Source organism: Hemibagrus wyckioides, linkage group LG06 (genome assembly GCF_019097595.1).
Source record: "Hemibagrus wyckioides isolate EC202008001 linkage group LG06, SWU_Hwy_1.0, whole genome shotgun sequence".
Taxonomy (NCBI): Eukaryota; Metazoa; Chordata; class Actinopteri; order Siluriformes; family Bagridae; genus Hemibagrus; species Hemibagrus wyckioides.
In genome coordinates, this window is record NC_080715.1 from 35,499,820 (window position 1) to 35,525,563 (window position 25,744).

The following is a 25,744-nucleotide window of genomic DNA, read 5'->3' on the forward strand; positions in this document are numbered from 1 at the left end:
GTCGCCAACTTTCTGTAGAGTCAATCGCTACAGACCTCCAAACTTCATGTGGCCTTCAGATTAGCTCAAGAACAGTGCGCAGAGAGCTTCATGGAATGGGTTTCCATGGCCGAACAGCTGCATCCAAGCCATACATCACCAAGTGCAATGCAAAGCGTCAGATGCAGTGGTGTAAAGCACGCCGCCACTGGACTCTAGAGCAGTGGAGACGCGTTCTCTGGAGTGACGAATCGCGCTTCTCCATCTGGCAATCTGATGGACGAGTCTGGGTTTGGCGGTTGCCAGGAGAACGGTACTTGTCTGACTGCATTGTGCCAAGTGTAAAGTTTGGTGGAGGGAGGATTATGGCGTGGGGTTGTTTTTCAGGAGCTGGGCTTGGCCCCTTAGTTCCAGTGAAAGGAACTCTGAATGCTTCAGCATACCAAGACATTTTGGACAATTCCATGCTCCCAACTTTGTGGGAACAGTTTGGAGCTGGCCCCTTCCTCTTCCAACATGACTGTGCACCAGTGCACAAAGCAAGGTCCATAAAGACATGGATGACAGAGTCTGGTGTGGATGAACTTGACTGGCCTGTACAGAGTCCTGACCTCAACCCGTTAGAACACCTTTGGGATGAATTAGAGCGGAGACTGAGAGCCAGGCCTTCTCGTCCAACATCAGTGTGTGACCTCACAAATGCGCTTCTGGAAGAATGGTCAAAAATTCCCATAAACACACTCCTAAACCTTGTGGACAGCCTTCCCAGAAGAGTTGAAGCTGTTATAGCTGCAAAGGGTGGACCGACGTCATATTGAACCCTATGGATTAGGAATGGGATGTCACTTAAGTTCATATGCGAGTCAAGGCAAGTGAGCGAATACTTTTGGCAATATAGTGTATATATATATATATATATATATATATATATATATATATATATATATATATATATATATATATATATATATATATATATATATATATATATATATATATATATATATATTTATACATATATATATATATATATATATACATATATATATATATATATATATATATATATATATATATAAGAAATGGAGAAATTGAATAGGCTTATCAAACAATTACATTATTTTGCTTGTTAAAGCCCTATAGTTTTAAATATATTTAATTATCATTCATTCCATTGTGTATGCTAATGTTTAAAATGAAAAAAAAAATGTTGCTGCATTTTTGTTAAAAATTCATATTTTATCAGTCTGGCATTTCTAGTTGGCAACGTAGTTGTTTGATCCTTCAGACGCTGAACAGAAAAATCAATATCGTTCTACGCTTTTTGTCAGTGGGCTGCACTTTGCGATAATCCCTAAATCATTCCTTGCGCCGTAGAGAACAATAGGGATTATGCTTTCAAAATTTGTTTAATGTAAGCGCTTACTCAAGAAAAAAGAGGGTGTAGCTTAAAGACTATGTAGAGAGGAAATATATGTATATATGTGTATCTTATTTGCGGATTTATTTAAGCAGCTATTGAAGCCGGAAATGCGAATATGCGAATGTAAAACTAACTTTACCGCGGTATCACAGGCCATCACACCTCGAAATATTTTATCTATCTCACAGCAACTTCTCATAACGGTTGTTAGTTCCTCGGTATCCATGAGTTACTGGTAATCGATGAGCACGTTTCTCCGGTTGTTTATTTCAAGAATACTGTCAAAACTGGTGTAGACGATGAGATTCACTGTTCTCGGTAGGGGGACGTGAAATCTGAGTTCCAGTCCCATGTTCCCCGACTTTATTAATGACAAATGTTGACCACAATCATCCTCGGGGTTGAGGTTGAATGCAAATAAAGTATATCCGTTCGAATACTCTTCTCTGTTTATAGCCAACGGTTGATCCTTTAGTTGCTTTCCCGATGCTTGAATTAAAGAATAGAATTCACGAATCGCATTACCGGATCGAAAATCAGGTTGAAACGGTTTTGCAGGGTATTGAGTTCCGTCCACGTACAGAGCCACAAACTCTGTATCGTAATGTTTAAAATTAAAAGGGTTTTTCTTGAACGCCCCGCTGAAGGCGTCGTTGTCTACTAATCTGAAAATTAAACTTTTAGGTAAAGGTCCGAGGAAGACGTTTTCTTGAGAACAATGGCGACTCCCCGCTGGTAAGCTAAAGGTTTTCATACAAACTCTCTCGATCGGATACTTAGCCGTGGCTGTGCCAAGAGCTCTCGCGTGACCTATTCGTATAGGTGGAGAAACGGTAACTTTCTTGACAAACAGGGCTGCGTTGATCATTTTTAGAGTGAAACTTCCGTTGCCTTCCTTCATCAAACAAAATTCGTCTTTACTACGAACCATTTTAATTCTTAAATCCACACCGTTCAACAACAGTTTATCTTGAAAAAATATATCCGAGTGAATGTGTCCGATCAGATCAAACGTGTTGCTTTCAACGGTGAATCGAACCCTTTGCTTAAGACCCTCATTTCGCCCCTCGGGGTCAGTGGCGTCCATATGTCCTGCGGTGTCCTTATAGAATAATCCTGTGCAAAATTGTGATTCCAACGTTTCTTTACCATAATTGAGCAGACATTCAAATGCAGCGCGGTAAGCATAAGTACTGCTTGATTGTGAAATAAGTCGGTCCCCAAGCATGACGTCGACTTGTGAAAACATGGAAGCTATGGGGTAATTTACAACCCCCACCTTAGCATCGTCGTCTATGTTGGTCCCATCAGCGTTGGTGATTTTACAAAGCGAGGTGTAGGAACGTGTTATTTAAATCGAGGTAATTTTCACCGTTTCCGGCCACGAAGAACTCCAAGGGCCCATTGTCCGTCAGAGCAGAAAGCGGTGGTATTTCGACGTAAGTGTACTTTTCAATACTAGTCTGTGTATAAGGTAATGTGAAAATATCCAGCTCGGACTTTGTACACTCTGTGGATAGACTGTGTAAGAAAGCCATGGTGTTAGAAAATGTTCAGCTGCTTTCTTTTGCGGGAGATGGGGGGATGCTTCTTGTCTCTCTGCTTGGTCTTTTTCACACTGATTTTGATGTTAGTTACTCTGCGTCTTTTATTCCGAATCGTGTGTCGTTGCCCCGGGGTCTTTTAGATTTTTTACGTGAAAGCATCGCGAGACCTGACCCCTGAAATTGTGCTTTAGCCCTCGGTCAAACAGTAACCCTCCCAAACACACAACATATCATCATGTTATCTCCATAAATTTTAGACCACAATTTTTTGATTGGTCAGATGATAATCATTTTATGATGGTTACATTAACTCCACTTCTGCACACCACCCTGCCATTCATTATTTTCCTATAACAGCACTCCTCCATGCTGGTGAATGTAGTTTGCAATAAGGGAACGATAAGAGAACAGTGAAAAAAATTTTCAAAAAGTTCACAGTGTGCAATTGGGATGTTTATTAATAATATTAACAAAATAAATTGATAGAATAGCAATTCATTTGACAAACCCTCGTAGTTATTTACATTAATTGTTTTACTGATGAATTTATGCAGTTCTGTGTAGATTACATGAATAAATGTGATGAAAATCTAACCAGCAAGAGATGATAAATCTCCTAGGCATACCCGAAGCCATTTGCTCCTGTTGCTGTTTTTTTCAGTTTCTTCTCATATACAGTCTTGATTTCTGAATAGAAAAATTAACACATTGAGATGAGGTACAATGTTACACGTGTAATAGAGAGTCAAAAACATAAGCTATTAGTAAAGTACTGTCACAGGCATATCTACCACAGCCACAGTTCCTACCACTCAACCACGCCCCCAATCACCAGAGTACTGATCACCTGCACCTGCACCCCATTCACTTGAAACTATAAGGCACAGTCAACCCACTAGCTAATCAGCTGGTATTAAGGTGATTCACCCTGTGGTCTTTCCTTCTGCCTAAGTATTTACCTGTGCTTGATTATACCGGATTTTCCCATGCTAGATGATATCGGATTTTCCCGAGTTTGATTATATCGGATTACCTGATTTCTGAATTCCTACAGAACCCCCGCCTGTGGAATCTTGAACTGTGCACCTCCACCGGGAGTTCCTGTATTGTATGATAAGTCTCCTCATTTGCCTTATTTCCTCTTTTAGTTAATCATTACTTCTCAACAGTGTGGGTTTATCGCTGTAATAAAGAACACTTCACTTTACCTTCTTCCTCCTGGTCTTCATCCTTGATGAACTGTGACAAGTACCTTTTACTTTCTTCTTGAATTTACTTCTCAGTTTGGTGAGTTCCTTATTGTGGCTCTGCCGAAATAAACAAATGGCCATTAACATGACAGTGATGACAAATATCTGATGGTCCAGTACAAACATCTGCACAGAAACAAAGCTCCACACTTCTCAAACAGTTTTTTAATTTATTATTATTATTTAAGTGTTACAGAAAAATTGTGTAAAAATGAGATGTATTTAGAAATGTTGTGCTTAAATTTAAGCTCATGCCAAATTCAAATTTAAGACATCCATGGATGCACTGCTTAACTTCAGGGTGGTAAAGAGTAACTCTGCTTCATCACACCACACCACTGTTGATTTATTTTCTATAAGAACTCCTGCCCAAGTGGTCTTAGACCTTCACTATTTATGTTATTTCCACATACTAAAAGTCCTGTTCATGTGAGTTAAAGGTGCATTAAACAAGATCAGTATTATTTTTCCCCTTTCAAATGTAGGTGTCTAACAGTTTTGTAGGTGGATTTGATATCTGAACATAAATTAAAAACAAACAAACATAAAGTGTCTATAGTCATTTTAATGGGGTTATTATTCATTGTGATGTCATGGCTTAAACCCTTTTAATAATGTTTTCAATGTTGTTTTTTTCTTAAATTAGTATTTTTCCACATTTAAACAGCTGTTATTTCCTAGGGGTTTTGAGCTGGTTTGTACAGATTAACTTATTCACTTCTCAATGCCTGCTCACTTATAATGACTTATTAACTAACTTAATGATTATTAAGTTAGAATAAGACTTATCTTTTCCGTCAACATGTTCTATGTAGAAAGCCTGGAGTCGACTTCAGTCCTGGTCCTTTTGCAGACATTGTGACTTTCTTTGTTGGAGGCTGAAACATGAAAGTTATAAGTTTAGTCTTCAATTCATATTTAAGGCTTGGAGAATGGTTGATAAATTCTTTGTTAATAACAAAGTAAAGGAAGTTTAGATTAGATTAGATTCAACTTTGTCATTGCACATACACTATATTGCCAAAAGTATTCGCTCACCTGCCTTGACTCACATATGAACTTAAGTGACATCCCATTCCTAATCCATAGGGTTCAATATGACGTCAGTCCACCCTTTGCAGCTATAACAGCTTCAACTCTTCTGGGAAGGCTGTCCACAAGGTTTAGGAGTGTGTTTATGGGAATTTTTGACCATTCTTCCAGAAGCGCATTTGTGAGGTCACACACTGATGTTGGATGAGAAGGCCTGGCTCTCAGTCTCCGCTCTAATTCATCCCAAAGGTGTTCTATCGGGTTGAGGTCAGGACTCTGTGCAGGCCAGTCAAGTTCATCCACACCAGACTCTGTCATCCATGTCTTTTATGGACCTTGCTTTGTGCACTGGTGCACAGTCATGTTGGAAGAGGAAGGGGCCAGCTCCAAACTGTTCCCACAAAGTTGGGAGCATGGAATTGTCCAAAATGTCTTGGTATGCTGAAGCATTCAGAGTTCCTTTCACTGGAACTAAGGGGCCAAGCCCAGCTCCTGAAAAACAACCCCACACCATAATCCCCCCTCCACCAAACTTTACACTTGGCACAATGCAGTCAGACAAGTACCGTTCTCCTGGCAACCGGCAAACCCAGACTCGTCCATCAGATTGCCAGATGGAGAAGCGCGATTTGTCACTCCAGAGAACACGTCTCCACTGCTCTAGAGTCCAGTGGCGGCGTGCTTTACACCACTGCATCCGACGCTTTGCATTGCACTTGGTGATGTATGGCTTGGATGCAGCTGCTCGGCCATGGAAACCCATTCCATGAAGCTCTCTGCGCACTGTTCTTGAGCTAATCTGAAGGCCACATGAAGTTTGGAGGTCTGTAGCGATTGACTCTGCAGAAAGTTGGCGACCTCTTCGCACTATGCGCCTCAGCATCCGCTGACCCCGCTCCGTCAGTTTACGTGGCCTACCACTTCGTGGCTGAGTTGCTGTCGTTCCCAAACACTTCCACGTTCTTATAATACAGCTGACAGTTGACTGTGGAATATTTAGGAGCGAGGAAATTTCACGACTGGATTTGTTGCACAGGTGGCATCCTATCACAGTTCCACGCTGGAATTCACTGAGCTCCTGAGAGCGACCCATTCTTTCACAAATGTTTGTAAAAACAGTCTGCATGCCTAGGTGCTTGATTTTATACACCTGTGGCCATGGAAGTGATTGGAACACCTGATTCTGATTATTTGGATGGGTGAGCGAATACTTTTGGCAATATAGTGTAGTTACAAGACAAGGAAATGCAGTTAGCATTTAACCAGAAGTGCAAGTTAGCAGTGCAATATGAACATATATAAACTATTGCATAGAATTTATCCAGTGAATCATGTATTGGAACATTTTAATTGAATATTGACTACTCCTGTGAATTCTGTAGTAATGAAAAAGAAACAATTTTTCATTTATTTTTTCATTGCATTTATACAAAGATATTTTGGATTGATGATGAGAATTTCATTACAAGAAAACTTAATACAGCTGTTAAACTGGGTGGGTCTGATGTATGTTAATGATTATGGGATAGAAAAGGATAAAGCATATATTCAATTACTAGTTGTAAGCTGAGTGTTAATTTTTATATATCTTTATTTTTTATATCTCACCATCTTCAGTACACTAAGAATATGTACAAATTGATTTGTGCATTTAAGTAAAATAAAGAGAATTGCAACTAAAACCATTTTTTCATTCTTAACATCTTACTGTTCCTGTCATTTTCATGTCTGTTCCTTACCTTTCCACTTCAATGCATAAATGCGATTTTTAACATATAATTTTCTGCCTTGAAGTGCCAGGGGTGATGTTTCAATACATTTGAGACACTGGAACCAGGAACCTTCCCAGAGCTGATAGTCCATGAGAGTTCTCCATAGCTTGTATCTCATCTGTTGACCACTTCTTTCTTTCTGACCCTGAATAAAATGAGAAAATGACAGTATTTTTAAAAAAGAGGGACATTTTGCACACAGAGTGACACAACCTGTTATGAGACTATATCTACTAATGGCAGAGGAGTAGCAGCAGCACGAACAACACTAAAAATATAAAAACACGGGTTGGAGCTTCTGTGGCTCACCCAGTGGAGCGCATGCCACATATTCAGGATCCGGGCCTCGGTGAAACAGCCTGGGTTTGGGTCTTGGTTTGGGCCATTTTCTCCATATTGTCACCTATCTGTCCCTTGTTTCCTGTCTATCTACTCTCCAATTATTAAAGTCAAAAAGCCCTTTAAAAAAAAAAAAAAGACAAAAACTGTGGTAGTGCAGAAGTATATGGAGTCAGCAATACAGGAATAGGTAGAAATTTCAGAAGTATAAAAAAAGATTAGGTTTAAGCAAGCATTATATTTAACAGCAGTAGTAGATTATGTCTAAGATGTCAGTGTTTCCTAGTCAGTCTTGGGTTTAAGAGGTAGTCAGAGGTTTGTATGTTTTTACCGTTTGGTTTGAATATACAATGGTGGCCAAAAGTATAGAGACAAAAGAGAAATTCAGTGTTTTAATGACATTCTCAAATTTTTTAAAACAATGACAGGATAAGAATAATTTGCTATTTTATGCAATTAAATGGTTATACAACAATCAAGTCGTTTATTCTTCGGAACTTGATTCTATGTCCAGCTGGATCCAGCAGGTTTTGAAAGAAGTTCAAACTAAATATTGACTGCTGTATAGAAATTTAATTCCATAAAATACCACATTTTTCTTATTGTCTTGATTGTCATTATTTTACAAACTTTTGTCACAATACTTTTGGCTACCACTGTATTAAGCACACTGGATAATTGGGTGTTGTTTCAAGTCCCATTTACCTGTTCTCCATTACAACTATGGAAGAGACAGACCCATTCATAAGCCACTGGACAACATTTTGAACAGCTCACCTTTGTGTCTGATTTACCAGAGACCTCTTTGACGAGCGGCGTCATGTCTTCCGTCCCACCTATTAAAACATGAGCGGACGCTTTGCATTGCACTTAAAACATAAAGAAATATATGCCATCCACTTTTTATTGGTACCTATAAAATAAACCTTCTTGAGATACACTATATTGCCAAAAGTATTTGCTCACCCATCCAAATAATCAGAATCAGGTGTTCCAATCACTTCCATGGCCACAGGTGTATAAAATCAAGCACCTTGGCATGCAGACTGTTTTTACAAACATTTGTGAAAGAATGGGTCGCTCTCAGGAGCTCAGTGAATTCCAGCGTGGAACTGTGATAGGATGCCACCTGTGCAACAAATCCAGTCGTGAAATTTCCTCGCTCCTAAATATTCCACAGTCAACTGTCAGCTGTATTATAAGAACGTGGAAGTGTTTGGGAACGACAGCAACTCAGCCACGAAGTGGTAGGCCACGTAAACTGACGGAGCGGGGTCAGCGGATGCTGAGGCGCATAGTGCGAAGAGGTCGCCAACTTTCTGCAGTGTCAATCGCTACAGACCTCCAAACTTCATGTGGCCTTCAGATTAGCTCAAGAACAGTGCGCAGAGAGCTTCATGGAATGGGTTTCCATGGCCGAGCAGCTGCATCCAAGCCATACATCACCAAGTGCAATGCAAAGCGTCAGATGCAGTGGTGTAAAGCACGCCGCCACTGGACTCTAGAGCAGTGGAGACGTGTTTTCTGGAGTGACGAATCGTGCTTCTCCATCTGGCAATCTGATGGACGAGTCTGGGTTTGGCGGTTGCCAGGAGAACGGTACTTGTCTGACTGCATTGTGCCAAGTGTAAAGTTTGGTGGAGGGGGGATTATGGTGTGGGGTTGTTTTTCAGGAGCTGGGCTTGGCCCCTTAGTTCCAGTGAAAGGAACTCTGAATGCTTCAGCATACCAAGACATTTTGGACAATTCCATGCTCCCAACTTTGTGGGAACAGTTTGGAGCTGGCCCCTTCCTGTTCCAACATGACTGTGCACCAGTGCACAAAGCAAGGTCCATAAAGACATGGATGACAGAGTCTGGTGTGGATGAACTTGACTGGCCTGCACAGAGTCCTGACCTCAACCCGATAGAACACCTTTGGGATGAATTAGAGCGGAGACTGAGAGCCAGGCCTTCTCGTCCAACATCAGTGTGTGACCTCACAAATGCGCTTCTGGAAGAATGGTCAAAAATTCCCATAAACACACTCCTAAACCTTGTGGACAGCCTTCCCAGAAGAGTTGAAGCTGTTATAGCTACAAAGGGTGGACCGACGTCATATTGAACCCTATGGATTAGGAATGGGATGTCACTTAAGTTCATATGCGAGTCAAGGCAGGTGAGCGAACACTTTTGGCAATATAGTGTATAATGGGATTGCATTGAGACATTTCCAACAAAACATATATTTTGTATTTCTTCTTTTTTCTATTTCTGAATGTTTTTGGAAATGGAATCCAGATTAAACATTAATTGAGTGTATTTATATGCCTTTAGTTTACTGAAGTTGTTTAACATTTGACTGTATGATGATCGTTTTAAAACTTGGATTTCTATTTTGCAGCCTCAAAATAGGAACTTGCGTCACCTACAGAAACTAAAAAAAACAGGATTACTGTGAGACCCGCTACAATAAGATGCTCACAAAGGCATCACATGATGCAGGAGAGGGGACCTCCCTTTTACAGCACTGCTCCAAGACAGCAATGGATAGTTTTAGAACACCTAGCACAACAGTCAGTATTTTTGACAAACTGGATTTGATTAAACACATAAACATAACCTTTCATGTTATCACTCACATACAAATCTTTTAATCTGTACTATAGTAAAAATCTGAATTTATAGTGGACTTTCCACTGTTAAAAAATGTTTATTATATTTTACAACAAAATAAAGAATAAAGAGTAAAAGGGTTTTTTTTGTTGTTTTTTAACTGTTTTTTTTAAAGAAAGAACATCAGAGCTCCAGTGGCAATGAGGGTCATTTTATTGTTGACAAGGACACAAGCATCGCTGAGCTCGGAACGGACAGTGTAGTTGTTAATTTATTACTATTACTACTACACAGTTACATGGTTATAATAGACTAGGTATTTGCAAAGTACTCTACACTCTACATACTAAGTGTTTCACTTTAAGTGGGCATTCTAAATTTCTTCCAAAGTCTAGTCTTTTTTATTCTTAATTTCTTGTTTTATCTTAAAATATCTAACCAGACTTGGAAAAATCAAATCTTCTCATTTTTTTTTAGCTTAATAGACAAATACTGGAATCCTCAACTGAAGAGTCTCTATCAAGTTCAGAGATCAGCAATGGTATGTTCCACAAACTTCTGAAAGAGAAAGTGACAGTTCAGAAATCTCAGATGTCCAACAGCACAAGCATAAGAAGAGGAAGGTACACAATGTAACTTCAGCTAAATTTCTGCGAGATGTCCAGCCACATAACAGAGGGCAAACATTATAGATCTCTGCCTACAAAGGACACTGAAGAATCTTCTTCATCTGACATGGCTACAGTAACAGTCATGATGCTCTCAAAGAAAAAAGATAGCAGAAGAGTATATAGTAAAAAATACTACTGCATGTATTGCTCAACGCCTGTCAGCAAACTGGCACGTCATTCGGAATCACAACATAAAGATCACCCTGAAGTGGAAAAAGCTTTGTCATGTCCAAAAGGGTCTAAAGAGCAAAAAAAGCAGTTGACTCTATTATTAAATCGAGGTAACCGTGCCCATAATACGAAGGGCAACGTGGCCAGGTCAGACACGGCAATGATGTCTCAGAGCCCTTCCCCATTCGCAATGGTGTGAAACAAGGTTGCGTCCTCGCACCAACACTGTTTATTATCTTCTTCAGTATGATGCTGCAGAAAGCCACGGCCGATCTGGATGATGAAGACGGTATTTACATGAGATACCATAGAGATCTCATCATCTGTTCAACCTTAGGCGACTCACAGCCCACACTAAAACATTGAAACAACTAATTCGAGAACTGCTATTCACTGATGACACTGCCCTTGTGTCCCATACGGAGATGCTCCTTCGAAAGTGCATGCAGGAATCGTCTTGAGGACAAGAAGACATGGAGAAAGAATCGGGATGCCGCAGTATCGATTTCAGTTCAGACGTTCAAAGGCTCTTATACAGCTAAAATCTATAATTTTCTATGTAATTTATTTTCAGTCACTTTCACTAATACTGTTTCGTTGAAATACACTATATTGCCAAAAGTATTCTCTCACCTGCCTTGACTCGCATATGAACTTAAATGACATCCCATTCCTAATCCATAGGGTTCAATATGACGTCGGTCCACCCTTTGTAGCTATAACAGCTTCAACTCTTCTGGGAAGGCTGTCCACAAGGTTTAGGAGTGTGTTTATGGGAATTTTTGACCATTCTTCCAGAAGCGCATTTGTGAGATCACACACTGATGTTGGACGAGAAGGCCTGGCTCTCAGTCTCCACTCTAATTCATCCCAAAGGTGTTCTATCGGGTTGAGGTCAGGACTCTGTGCAGGCCAGTCAAGTTCATCCGCACCAGACTCTGTCATCCATGTCTTTATGGACCTTGCTTTGTGCCCTGGTGCACAGTCATGTTGGAAGAATCTATATTACTGTGTAATTCATTTTCTTTTTTTTTTCTTAGTTTATTTTCATTTTGATTGGTGCGCTGTTGTTAAGGAGCTTCTTATTCTTCTTCTTATAAACTAGCGCTGTGTCTGTAAACTGTTGTGGTCGTAGATTTTGGAATCCAACTCTGACAAAACACAGAATTACATACAATACTTTTAAATTACGCACAAGTAAATTTAAATTACACACAAATGTTCTGAATTACGTACGATTATTTTTGACAGTGATTTTATTCCATAAAAGGAGAGATTATTGGAGACAGCACAGGATAATGGATTTTTCCAAAGATCAGTGTATACAGCAAAATGATTAAGGATGAATAACTGTTGGTTGTGTGTGCTATCACCTTTAAAAACAGTCATAGGCAGTGTGCTGAGTTTAGAAAGTTAGGTCATTTAACATGTTAGTGTTTAATTTAACACAATGGGGCCAATATTGTCAGCTTTTAAATGTGCTAATAGATCTATGATTTCAGGAGATTCCAACAACAAAAAGCAGTGCCAGATTTATTTTGGCTCTGTGGAGGAAAGCTCTTAAAAGTCATACTACCTATAAAATGGAAAGGAGTATGTACTAGGGTGTGACTGATTCCAGAAATCACAATAATCAGGAGTCACAGGGGGGGAAAGGGCTTAAAAGACACACACATATACATTGAAGTTAAAGGGGGCAATACACAGTATTAAGAACTGGGGTATGTAAACTTTTGATCAGGGTCATTTGGGTAGTTTCTGTTTTCATTATGATTTAAAAAGAGTAAACACTGTTGTTTGACAATAAATGGCCATGAGTGAAAAGTTTTTGTGTTATCATTCATACTCTGAAAAATAGCCAAGAAATCATAAATTCTGCCAGGGTATGTAAACTTATGAGCACAACTGTACATATACACTATATTGCCAAAAGTATTCGCTCACCCATCCAAATAATCAGAATCAGGTGTTCCAATCACTTCCATGGCCACAGGTGTATAAAATCAAGCACCTAGGCATGCAGACTGTTTTTACAAACATTTGTGAAAGAATGGGTCGCTCTCAGGAGCTCAGTGAATTCCAGCGTGGAACTGTGACAGTATGCCACCTGTGCAACAAATCCAGTCGTGAAATTTCCTCGCTCCTAAATATTCCACAGTCAACTGTCAGCTGTATTATAAGAACGACATGGGAACGACAGCAACTCAGCCACGAAGTGGTAGGCCACATAAACTGACAGAGCGGGGTCAGCGGATGCTGAGGCGCATAGTGCGAAGAGGTCGCCAACTTTCTGCAGAGTCAATCGCTACAACCTCCAAACTTCATGTGGCCTTCAGATTAGCTCAAGAACAGTGTGCAGAGAGCTTCATGGAATGGGTTTCCATGGCAAGTGCAATGCAAAGCGTCGGATGCAGTGGTGTAAAGCATGCCGCCACTGGACTCTAGAGCAGTGGAGATGCGTTCTCTGGAGTGACGAATCGCGCTTCTCCATCTGGCAATCTGATGGACAAGTCTGGGTTTGGCGGTTGCCAGGAGAACGGTACTTGTCTGACTGCATTGTGCCAAGTGTAAAGTTTGGTGGAGGGGGATTATGGTGTGGGGTTGTTTTTCAGGAGCTGGGTTTGGCCCCTTAGTTCCAGTGAAAGGAACTCTGAATGCTTCAGCATACCAAGACATTTTGGACAATTCCATGCTCCCAACTTTGTGGGAACAGTTTGGAGCTGGCCCCTTCCTCTTCCAACATGACTGTGCACCAGTGCACAAAGCAAGGTCCATAAAGACATGGATGACAGAGTCTGGTGTGGATGAACTTGACTGGCCTGCACAGAGTCCTGACCTCAACCCGATAGAACACCTTTGGGATAAATTAGAGCGGAGACTGAGAGCCAGGCCTTCTCGTCCAACATCAGTGTGTGACGTCACAAATGCGCTTAAACACACTCCTAAACCTTGTGGACAACCTTGTGGACAGCCTTCCCAGAAGAGTTGAAGCTGTTATAGCTGCAAAGGGTGGACCGACCCTATGGATTAGGAATGGGATGTCACTTAAGAGTCAAGGCAGGTGAGCGAATACTTTTGGCAATATAGTGTGTATATATATATATATATATATATATATATATATATATATATATATATATATATATATATATATATATATATATATATGCAATAAAGTTAAATTAAATAAATTTAATACTAGAGGTGAGGTGAAGTTAGGATTTGAATCTTTACTAATCTGGATAAGGTCTAATAAAAATGTGTGGATTAATTATGTTTATTATATTCAGCAGAGGTCCATTAATTATACCGATGATGCTTTATAATCATTGGATGAACGTACAGATGCCACAAGGAAAATGGCTTGGCAGAATATTAAATTGGCTCTTGGCAGAAAAAGGGATGTGCATTTGTTGTTTTTAAGACCAGTGTTGTACTTTCCTGACAAAACTGCCCCTTATGGAATATTTACTTAAGCCATAAATAAACTGAGAACCTTAAGACAGGAGGTCTCTGAAAATGTGGAAAGAGATAAGCACATAACATTTGGACCACATGGGGCTTGATTGTCAAAAATGGGAATAATGTTGGTGGTAGTGGTCCTGTTGTTTTTCTGTGTTGTGCCTATACTGAAATCCTTTCTAATTCATGCTACTGTTAAACAAATGTCTCTTGTGTCTGGAACAGCTATGGACAATGACATGTCTATGAATAAAGAACTGATCGGAAAACCTTATGTGAATGCCAGACTGGTCTCTCATGCCAGATTGGATTTATGAGCAACAGTCAAAGGATACAGATTAGGGCACTGGTGGCTCAGTGGTAGGTTTCTCGCCACTCATGTGGAAGGCCCGGGTTCGATTCCCAGCCAGTGCCCAACCCCAGCTACTAGATGTAGTTCCAGTCCCAAGCCTGGATAAAAAAATGGGAGGGTTGTGTCAGGAAGGGCATCCGGCGTAAAACCTGTGCCAAGTTGATGTGCGGACCAGTTGGTCTGCTGTGGTGACCCCTCACACATGTAGGGAGCAGCCGAAAGATCAACAGTCAAAGGATACAGATTCCAGGTCCTCAGGAGAGGACGAAGTAGAGGTGTGATGAATCATACCCTAGGTGTAAATGTTAACCTAATCTCACCCCAATGGTGAGATTAGAAAATACTACGATACCAAAAGTATCTGGGTTGTACAGAAAATGTAATGTAGATTTGATATTTTTAAGCGATAGTATTATAATCAGAATTTGAAAATTTGATATTGTTTTTGTTATAATTGTGATTTTATAGATGATTATATGAATTCTTTGTAACTGTAGAAAGTACACAAATCTTTTGCTGTATGATTATTATTTGTTTTGAAATAACTACTGTACTTTTGTTTTTGTTTAAATATTAGTGTACTCTACATAACCGTGAATACCATGGGCAAGTGCAGAACTAAACGCATACACATGCTTGTAACACAATGAATGATTTTTTGAAAATGGAAATTCTGGACACAGGATCATTTACTCCTTTCTGGTCAAGTGTGGAAGGAGTTTGGTCTTGTTCACCATTAGAGGGTGATTTCAGGATTTTGTCATTGGCAGCACAGCAGAGTGGTCAAGTATTGATTGTAGTATTGATTTAATTAAGTATTGATTTAATTAGTGTAAATGGAAGGGACTAGATTGTGAGACCACTTTCTTTAGATAGGTGAGAATTAGTCCATGGAGGTAAATAATATATTGAACATTTATTCTGATAGTGTACTGTTCCTAAAGTAGTTATTTTCCATTAGCAGCCATGTGCTATATATATATATATATATATATATATATATATATATATATATATATATATATATACATATATATATATATATACATATATATATATATATATATATATATATACATATATATATATATATATACACTACTCAAATTTATCGAAAATGTAAAAAGTTCACTCTACAGTGATATTATATCATGAAAGTAGGGCATTTAAGTAGAAGCATGCAATGGTGATTTCCTCATCTCAAACAATTTATTGAAACAAAAGCCAACAACAGTGGTGGGTATACCACAACAAAAAATATCAGTGTCTCAATAATTTGTCATGTGCCCTTCACCATCAATTACAGCTTGACAACGACATCTTATGCTGTTCACGAGTCGACTTATTGTCTGCTGAGGCATGGCATTCCACTCTTCTTGAAGGGCGGCCCTCAGGTCATTGAGGTTCTGGGGTGCAGGGTTAGGAGCCTCTACACGGCGACTCAGCTGATCCCATAGGTTTTCTATGGGATTCAGGTCTGGAGAAAGTGCAGGCCACTCCATTTGAGGTACCCCAGCCTCCAGCAGCCGTTCCGTAATGATGCGACCTCGATGAGCTGGAGCATTGTTGTCCATGAAGATGAAATTAGGCCTGTGTTGTTCATGCAGGGGCACAATGACTGGATTAATGATGTTATTCAGGTAGTATTGGCTTGTCACTGTACCATTCACGAGATGTAGGGCAGTAACACCAGACTGTAACACCACCACAACAGTGGCTGATGCATAGCGCTCTCCTTGACGTCTCCAACATCGTTGGTGGCCATCATTTCTACTCAACATGAATCGACTTTCATCAGAGAACAGCAATGAGGCCCACTGGTCCCTCGTCCAGCGTAAATGCTCCCTGGCCCGACGCCTGTGCCTGGTGGTGTGGTCAGGTACCCTTGCAGGTCTTCTAGCACACAGACCATGCTGATGTAAACGGTTTCGAATGGTCTGACGTGACACTTGGGTGCCTCTCACCTCCCTTAAATGTGCCTGGAGTTGAGTGGCATTCATCATCCGGTTCTGCAGGGCACTGTTCACAGTGAAGTGGTCATCAACGTGGGATGTGGCCAAAGGAGGTCCACTTCTATGCCTTTCTGTGACTCTTCCAGTCTCTCTCTATCTCTGTCGCAACCTGCTGATGACATGCTGTGACACTCTAAGCTCAGTGGCCACTTCCCTCTGAGAACATCCTGTTTGAAGCCTCGCAATGGCGAGGTACTGTTGATCAATTGTTAGGTGTGGTCTTGGTCTCATGATGTCAAAATGTGAACAGCATGATGAAGAGGACTGTTTAAATACCAATTCTAACTGAACCAGGAAATGTATTGGTCGATTCATGGATCAAACACCAGTTGTGAATTTTGCCGTTAAGCACCTTGTTAGAGAACAGCAAGTTATGCATAAAGTACTGAAACACTGAACAGTTGGACATGTGCATTCAAAAGTGTAGAGAAGGTCAAATTAAGTTCACCTGTAAAGGTTATAGTGCATTTTAGGTGCATCCTGAAATTTCACCCGAAAGCTGAATATCCTTAACTTTTTGTGAGTAGTGTATGTATATATGTGCATTCACAAACAGTGGCAAGAAAAAAATTTGGAAACACCAAATCATGATAAGATTACGTTGAAATGTACAAAAAATAAATAAATAAAGAATACCAAAACACACACACACACACAAAACATGTTCATCATTCATCTGTAACAATTTAATCAGATGGTCAACCAACTAACTACTATTTGCAAATTAATTAGTGTTAAACCTGGGGGCTTTACAACTATCTGTTTTTCCAGAAATTCAAATGTGGACTGTGTTTTTTTGGAACAGTTTATATTTAGACCAGTGGACTCTGTGGACTACTTTGCACTGTAAAACTTTGCTACAGTACTTTGCACTTTGAAACGTGTTCCTACATCATCTGTTTGTGCTCATCATGATCATTAAAAGAGGGAGGAAAAAGAGGATTAGAATGGACAGGGCATAAGAGAGGTGTTGTCTGTAAAATGAAATGGCGCCTAAACTGACACCAAATGTTAAGACAATTTTTAACTATAACGTTATTAAAAAACTTTAAAGATGTAAAAGGTAGACACAGAAGAGATGTAAGTGACGAATGGTCACATGCAGCCTTCTCAATCCTCAACCAGGGTGGAGTCTGATCATTGAAGCAACACCAGAATAACATATTTCAGTCAATATCACAGTCACAGTCACAGCCCAGTAATATAACAAGAAGTTAGGTAGTGCTAATCCACACAAATCCTTACTTTTTTGCAATATGCCTTTATGTATTCTGGAAGTTTTTCCCAGAAACAAAATTTTTTTGTTATGCCTCTTGTGATGCCTGTCGTCTGACTCAACCTGAGAGCCACCACAAGTGGTTCAATAGCAATAGGGCGAGAGCGGGCAGCCCTGCTGAGTACCGTGTCCAAGAGGAAAATAATCGAAATAATCAAATAATATTTTAATGTCTGCAAATAGCAAAGAAACAGGGCAATAATTACTACAGAATAGGGGGTCTTTATCCTTCTTTAAAATGAGAGAAATAGTGGCCTGTCTTAAAGTATGGAAAAAAGAAAAAAGTACGAGATCAATATACTATGAAATCCATAAAAAGGCAAGATATACAAGAAATAAATGAAGAAATTAAGAAAAAAAAGAGGCCAACTCTTCAGTAACAGTACCAACAATGCATTAATGAACAAGAGGTGTGCCAATTCGTTTGCTTACGAGTTCGTATTTGAACCAAATTAAGTTAAATAAGGTAAAATATTTGGATAGCTTGAGGGTGAACTATTAAGCATCCCTAAGATGAAACGCAAATGAGGTTTAGTGTTTAATATTATTTACCAAAACAACAGAAATGTGAGTAAGTGAACAGTTAACTTTGGAAACTGATGTATAAAAACATCTCAATGGCCAATAACATCTCTGCTGATTTAAAAAAAAAACAACAACAAAAAACTGTGATTGAAAACTGCAAGGTGGTATTATAAAGGCAATGTCCAGTGGACAGCTGAGAGCATCACTTTCATGTATCACAAAAACTGCCATGGTGGTCTTTTCAAATCCTCACCCTGCTTCCTCCCTCTGGTCAGCCTAAATACATACAAGACAGAGAGGAACTGAGGGACTGTGGAAGAATAAAAAAACACCTCTTCACATCTGAAGACTTCCAAAAATTTGTACAAAGTATCCAGAAACATCAGTCAAAAGTTTAAGGGCAGACATGGTTGGAAAAACTTTGTCAAGTATTTCAACATTACCTGGTATTCTTCAGACAGCTTGCATCTTCACCAAGGTATGCTATGAGGCACTTCAGCAGGCACTCTCGTCTGATGTCTATGTCCAGACTCTTCAAAAATGTGTGAAGATGTATAGTTTTTAATAGACCAAAACCCTGAATACTGAATTAATTATCACTAACAATTCTATTCACATGCAACTAATACCTGATCCAAAACTTTAATAGTGTCCTTAGTTTTTTCATGAATGGCTCCACCTTTGCTCTTAATAATGTGGAGAAGCTGAGAGCTCTGTCTGTCCAAAGAGGCCAAAAATCTTGGCTGTAAAGGTAAAGTCGTGAGGCGCAAAAATTCTGTATCTGTAAGAAAGAGAAACAGACAATAGACTTTAGAAAGAAGCTGATATTACTTGAGAAAACTAGTTTTAAAAATATATACAGCAAACAACAAAAAGTATAATTAGGGACTGTGAAAATTTAAGACATTTTCAAAAACACTAAAATCCATAATAAGTGGTGCTTGCAAAGCAACTACTGTAATCCTGCATATTCATTCTTCTGCTGCTGCTTCTTTTTCTCGACAAAACTTTGGCGCGCAATTCATCCAGCACCGTTTGACGTAGACTCATGGATGAGGCGTCAAATCGACCAGTCTATTGAGGAGAGGTGTACTAGGACTTTTATAAGCAAATAGGTGCATGATGTTCGAACCCGGGCAAAGTAAATCAGGCAACAAATCCCAAAAACTGGGCCAGAAGTTAGTGACATCATATGGGTGGGTAGGCAGATAGATAGATAGATAGATAGATAGATACAGGGGCTGGACAATGAAACTGAAACGCCTGGTTTTAGACCACAATAATTCATTAGTATGGTGTAGGGTCTCCTTCTGCGGCCAATACAGCATCAGTTTGTCTTGGGAATGACGGATACAAGTCCTGCACAGTGGCCAGAGGGATTATGAGCCATTCTTCTTGCAGAATAGTGGCCAGGTCACTACGTGATGCTGGTGGAGGAAAACGTTTCCTGACTCGCTCCTCCAAAACACCCCAAAGTGGCTCAATAATATTTAGATCTGGTGACTGTGCAGGCCATGGGAGATGTTCAACTTCACTTTCATGTTCATCAAACCACTCTGTCACCAGTCTTGCTGTGTGTATTGGTGCATTATCATCCTGATACACGGCACCGCCTTCAGGATACAATGTTTGAACCATTGGGTGCACATGGTCCTCCAGAATGGTTCGGTAGTCCTTGGCAGTGACGCACCCATCTAGCACAAGTATTGGGCCTAGGGAATGCCATGATATTGCAGCCCAAACCATCACTGATCCACCCCCATGCTTCATTCTGGGCATGCAACAGTCTGGGTGGTACGCTTCTTTGGGGCTTCTCCACACCGTAACTCTCCCGGATGTGGGAAAGACAGTGAAGGTGGACTCATCAGAGAACAATACATGTTTCACATTGTCCACAGCCCAAGGTTTTCGCTGCTGGCACCATTGAAACCGACGTTTGGCATTGGCACGAGTGACCAAAGGTTTGGCTATAGCAGCCCGGCCATGTACATTGACCCTGTGGAGCTCCCGATGGACAGTTTTGGTGGAAACAGGAGAGTCGAGGTGCACATTTAATTCTGCAGTGAGTTGAGCAGCTGTGGTTTTATGTTTTTTGGATACAATCCGGGTTAGCACCCGGACATCCCTTTCAGACAGCTTCCTCTTGCGTCCACAGTTACTCCTGTTGGATGTGGGTCGTCCTTCTTGGTGGTATGCTGACATTACCCTGGATACCGTGGCTCTTGATACATCACAAAGACTTGCTGTCTTAGTCACAGATGCGCCAGCGAGACGTGCGCCAACAATTTGTCCTCTTTTGAACTCTGATATGTCACCCATAATGTTGTGTGCATTGCAAAATTTTAAGCAAAACTGTGCTATTACTCTGCTAATTAAACCTTCACACTCTGCTCTTACTGGTGGAATGTGCAATCAATGAAGATTGGCCACCAGGCTGGTCAAATTTAGCCATGAATTTAGCCATGTTTCAGTTTCATTGTCCAACCCCTGTAGATAGATAGATAGATAAATTCAGGGTTGCCAACTTGGCGACTTTCTCGCTAAATCTGGCGACTTTTTTTGTCAAAGCCGACTAGCGACAAATCGAGTGATTTTTTCTGGTGTTATTGGAGACTTTTCAGAACTTTTGGAGACTCCGACGTGAAAGAAGGTATCGTTCTGCAGTTACTGTCCTCAACAAGCAGCGGGTGCTGCCGTGAGCCCTTTCCCCGTCCCAAAGCACTCACAGGCGGTCAGTCTCACCGTAGCCTCCCGCAGCAGTCCCAGCTGCAGTCAGAGCAGAGAGGAGACCCACACCACTGTGTCCACTCTGCAAATGGATCGCGCATGCGCAAAGTCGCCGCCGAGCCTGTCTTGGTTTAAAGAGCGGGATGTAAATGTACAATTTTCTTCACTGTCACTCTAAAATAATTTGTCAACATTTGACTCGCAGTCTCACACTTTCTCAGTCACTTACGCAGCTCCTCCACTGTGTGTGTGTGTGTGTGCTGTACTCAATGCTGTAGCCATTTCTATACACTTTTTGAAGCAAGCATTAGCATCTCAAATCTGACTCCTGCATCTATAATGTGACTTGTTGAAAAAAAAAAAAAACAATTCATAAAACGGACAGAATAACACTATTTGAAAAGCACTATTTATTTTATTTGTATAATTGCTCTATTGTATTTTTTGTGCTATTACTTGTAGGTTTCATTATTTGTTCTTATTTTCTTTATTTTTATTAACCCTATTGACCCTAGAACTATGATACAAACTGAACAATGAGTAATTTGAACCATTACACCCCTGATACCTGCTCATTGTCTTTAGATTTGGATTTCCGTGCTGCTCTGCTTTTACTTCTGGTCATTTTCAGGGAGTGCCTGGACAATTATGTCACAATTGGATGGTATTGTATGCAAGTAATTAATAGTAAGATAATATAATGAACTATTTTAGACTTTTCTAATACTGATTCTTCATTTTGTTCAGGATGAACCAGCCACACCCTATACCACGGTACAGATTTTGGGAGCGTCTGACTGGAAACAGGTCTTCAGTGAGAAGAGAATCTTCAACATTGTGAAAATGGAGAGATCTGAAATTTGCTGAGCAGCTGGGATGGAGGATGGCATTCTTTCTGCTTTTTCTGTGTATTTTGTATTCAACTTTGCATATCCCTCACACGACAGGAACACTCTGCTCTTTGTCCAAAGGTATTTGTTGAAGGTATCTGCACCTGGTGATAAGCCATTGCCAACTGCTGATGTCAGGATTATTAATCTTGTATCCTAGTCTGAGAAGATGTCACGACCCTTTGCATGTCCAAAGTGTTTGTGCAGACATTTTACTGTTGTAAAACTAATCAAACATATAGGATTGATTCACGCTCATGAGCATGACTTTTCCATCTGTTGCGGACTTGATGGGTGTCAACATTACTTTTTCAAATATTCAAGGGTATTGTGTGGGAAAAAAGTATTGTGTACAATTTGTGAAAAGTTTTATGTTGGAGATCTTTGTTTTAAAGAAGTTATATTTTGTTAAAACTTTTTTTTGAAATCTTCACTTCACTATAAACTGGGAGAAATTGTTTAAACATTGATCATTAAAGTTACTGATATTAAATTGATGCTTTTTGGGTTCAGTTGTTGAATGTGCATGTTGTTCAATAGGAAAAAGAACTTTAATAGTTCTGGAAGGAACACTTTGGCACAGTTAAGGTCTCTCTCTCTCTCTGACACACACACACACAAACTATAATATACTGATATGCTCCATATAACTCCATATAAAAGCCAGAAACTAAGCTTCTGTGCTTATGTAAAGGGTTAATGGGGCCACTTGGTTGTCAACAGTCAAAATCACAAATTTTACCTCTTCCCAACAGTGAAAACCACCAACAATCAAGAATGCATGATTATATAGTGTCATGGCTGTGCAGTCAAAAAATGTGGTTACAATGGAGGTCTATGGGGCAAAACCTCCAGGAACAGTAAATGAGGGAGAAAAAATCAAATCTGATGCTGCAAAAAACTAACAATGCATCAAAGCCAATGTTGTTACTAATCTTTGACAGGTCCAAGACTGTGATGAAAGTAAATAGTGAAATAACCAGTCCACAATCACATATTGAAAATCAGATCAGTATCAGTACAAATCAAAATCAGTACAAATACTTCGTTACTGTACTTAAGTAGATTTTTCAGGTATCTGTACTTTACTTGAGTATTTATTTTTCTGACGACTTTTTACTTATACTCCCTACATTTAAACACAAATATCTGTACTTTCTACTAATTACATTATCAAAACATGCCCGTTACTTTTTCATCCACAGATGACGACACGACGTAAAAGACGTAACTAACTAGAGAGGGAAATCTAGTGAGTGAACGGGTTATGATAGAGAGAAAACTTGCAGTGCGACATGGAGGAAGAAAGGGATACAGGGAGTATTGCCGAGTCAGACGACTATGCAGCAGACTCAGAAAAGCAAGACATTCCCCATCCATGGCCATATTTAAAAGAACTGTTCGATGTTGTCGGCTCCAAGAATGATTCATGGCGAATGCATTGTGTCTTGTGCCAACCTAAAACCCACGAGCTTCTGGCGCACAAAAATTCGCCGTCTAATTTGAAAAAACACATAATGGTAAAGTATATTTACAGTTGTATTTATTAGCTTATTTAGCATTTTATGGAAGTCAGTTTACAACCTTTACCAATGCTATGGGAACACATTTTTTGATAGTATAGAGCTAACACTAGCTAGCGTTTTGCTGAATAAAAAACAGTAACCCTCAATTAATTGCTGTTGTCCCACTTTGGGGCTATCTGCTAGAAAACCCCTCTTGGGTAGGTTTAGGGGTGAATAGTGGTTTGAGTTAAAATTAATAAAGAAAGGCTTTTTATGACACCCTTGTATGTCTGTGTTTTATATATGTGTTTATGTATATAAGTGTCACTCCCAGAGAAAGCACGTGAATTACTTGGAGAGATACAAAAACCTTACTGCATCTACTTTGAAGAGGAAGTCAACCTCAGATGAGGGCTAACTGATAGCATATAATATACTAAGTAACTAACATTATTTAGCTGATGATCACATTTACTGTGAGCTGATCACATAAAAATGTAGTGACATGAACATTTGTTAATAGTGAGCACCAGGAATTTATGATACATCCTTATTACTTGAGTATATAATTTGAACCCTTATTGTAAAAGTATTGTAAAAGTCTAATTCCATGATCTGTTTTCATCAAGGTATTACAAAGGGAAAAAAAAATCCTTCTATGGTTTTGTATTCCATAGGCCTTGACTTTATCAAAAGCCATCTGAAGGAGCAACCCATGGTGCATCCAAGTGACCATTCCCATTCTTCAGAGGAGGAGGACTTCTTTCCCCCATCAGGCAGGGAAATGCTCAAGAAAACTCCAAGCAGCTAGAGTCCTACCTAGCCTGTCCAGATGATACCATGGATGTCCTGAAATCTTTCCCAGCAGTCTGCACCTTGTCACTAAAGCTCAACACACCCCTACCTGCCTCAGCTGCCTGCGAAAGGCTTTTTAGCACTGGAGGACTGATTTTCACACCTAAAAGGGTGTTCCTTGATTCAAAGAACTTTGAGAACCAGCTTCTGATGAGGCTGAATAAAAGATTTTGGTAGTTCTGTAGAGATGAGTGAATTTCTCATAAAAGAAAAAAAAGACTTGATTAGACTTAAAGTTTCCATTGTTGATCATATAATGTTTCAAGTTCTTTTGCTGAAATAGAAAACAGGTTTGCACATTGCCATGAAGTAAGGCTGTCAAAAGTTTTTTTTTATATAAAATGTTTAAAAGATACAAATTCTGTTTAAAAGTAATTTATGTTAAATATAGCATTGAGAGTGCCAAAGTTGTTAAAAATAATCCAGATGCTCATGGAGGACCTCTGGTCAGTTCAGTCTTGATTTTATTTAACTTGCAGCAAACTGACTGTGTCCAGTAATTTTGTTCCCTGCAGATTGTTAATAAAAGAAGAAGAATTTCCTGCTTTAGTGCCGAACTTTTTTAGTTTTCAAAACATGTATTGTGTGTCATTGACGGGAAAACATTTTTACTTTTTACTTTTTTACTTAAGTATATTTCAGACCCTGTACTTTCTTACTTTTACTTGAGTAAAGAAGTTGAATCAGTACTTCTACTTTTACCAGAGTCTTTTTTCACATACGTATCTGTACTTTTACTTAAGTATAGAATGTGAGTACTTTTGCCACCTTTGCAGAGAAATACACAACAAAACAAATGAAAAACCAATTGGCCGAAACAGGAGTCAATGTTTGTGACAGAACTGTAAGAATGAAATGGGATTTAAATATAAAACAGCCAAAGGAAAACCAGCACTAACACCAAAACAGAAGAAAACAAGTTTATAGTAGGCTAAGGAGAAGCAATCCTGGAGTGTGGATGGTTGGATGAAAGTGATATTCAGTGATGAATCATGAATCTGCTTTGGCCAAGGAGATGGTGCTGGAACTTTTGTCTGGTGCCGTTTTAACAAAACGTATGAAGATGACTGCCTAAGGAAAACAATCAAATTTTCTAACCCATTCATGACATGGGGTTGCATGTCAGGTAAGGGACCAGGGGAGATGGCAATCATTACCTCAACAGTCAATGCACAGGTGTACCTTGAAATTCTGGACACTTTTCTCATCCCATCAATAGAAAATAGATTTGGTGATGAAGTCATTTTTCAGTATGACGATGCATCTTGTCATAGCGCAAAGAGTGTTAAAGCTTTTCTTTAGCGAAGGCAAATCAACTCGATGACATGGGCAGCAAACAGTCCGGATCTCGGTCCAACTGA

The 25,744-nt window shown here is 39.6% G+C and overlaps 1 protein-coding gene across 1 annotated transcript; it reads right to left on the bottom strand.

Annotated features, from left to right (window-relative positions):
- Window positions 1-1,631: 1,631 nt before the first annotated feature.
- On the bottom strand, window positions 1,632-2,630 carry LOC131353831 (uncharacterized protein F54H12.2-like). Its single transcript, XM_058390904.1, has one exon. It carries the CDS (start codon window positions 2,628-2,630, stop codon window positions 1,632-1,634), a length of 999 nt encoding a protein of 332 aa, XP_058246887.1.
- Between the last annotated feature and the right edge of the window lie 23,114 nt (window positions 2,631-25,744).

Coding starts and splice junctions, on each gene's coding strand:
- LOC131353831 (XM_058390904.1), bottom strand. CDS start 2,630: ATGCTTGGGGACCGACTTATTTCACAATCAAGCAGTACTTATGCTTAC.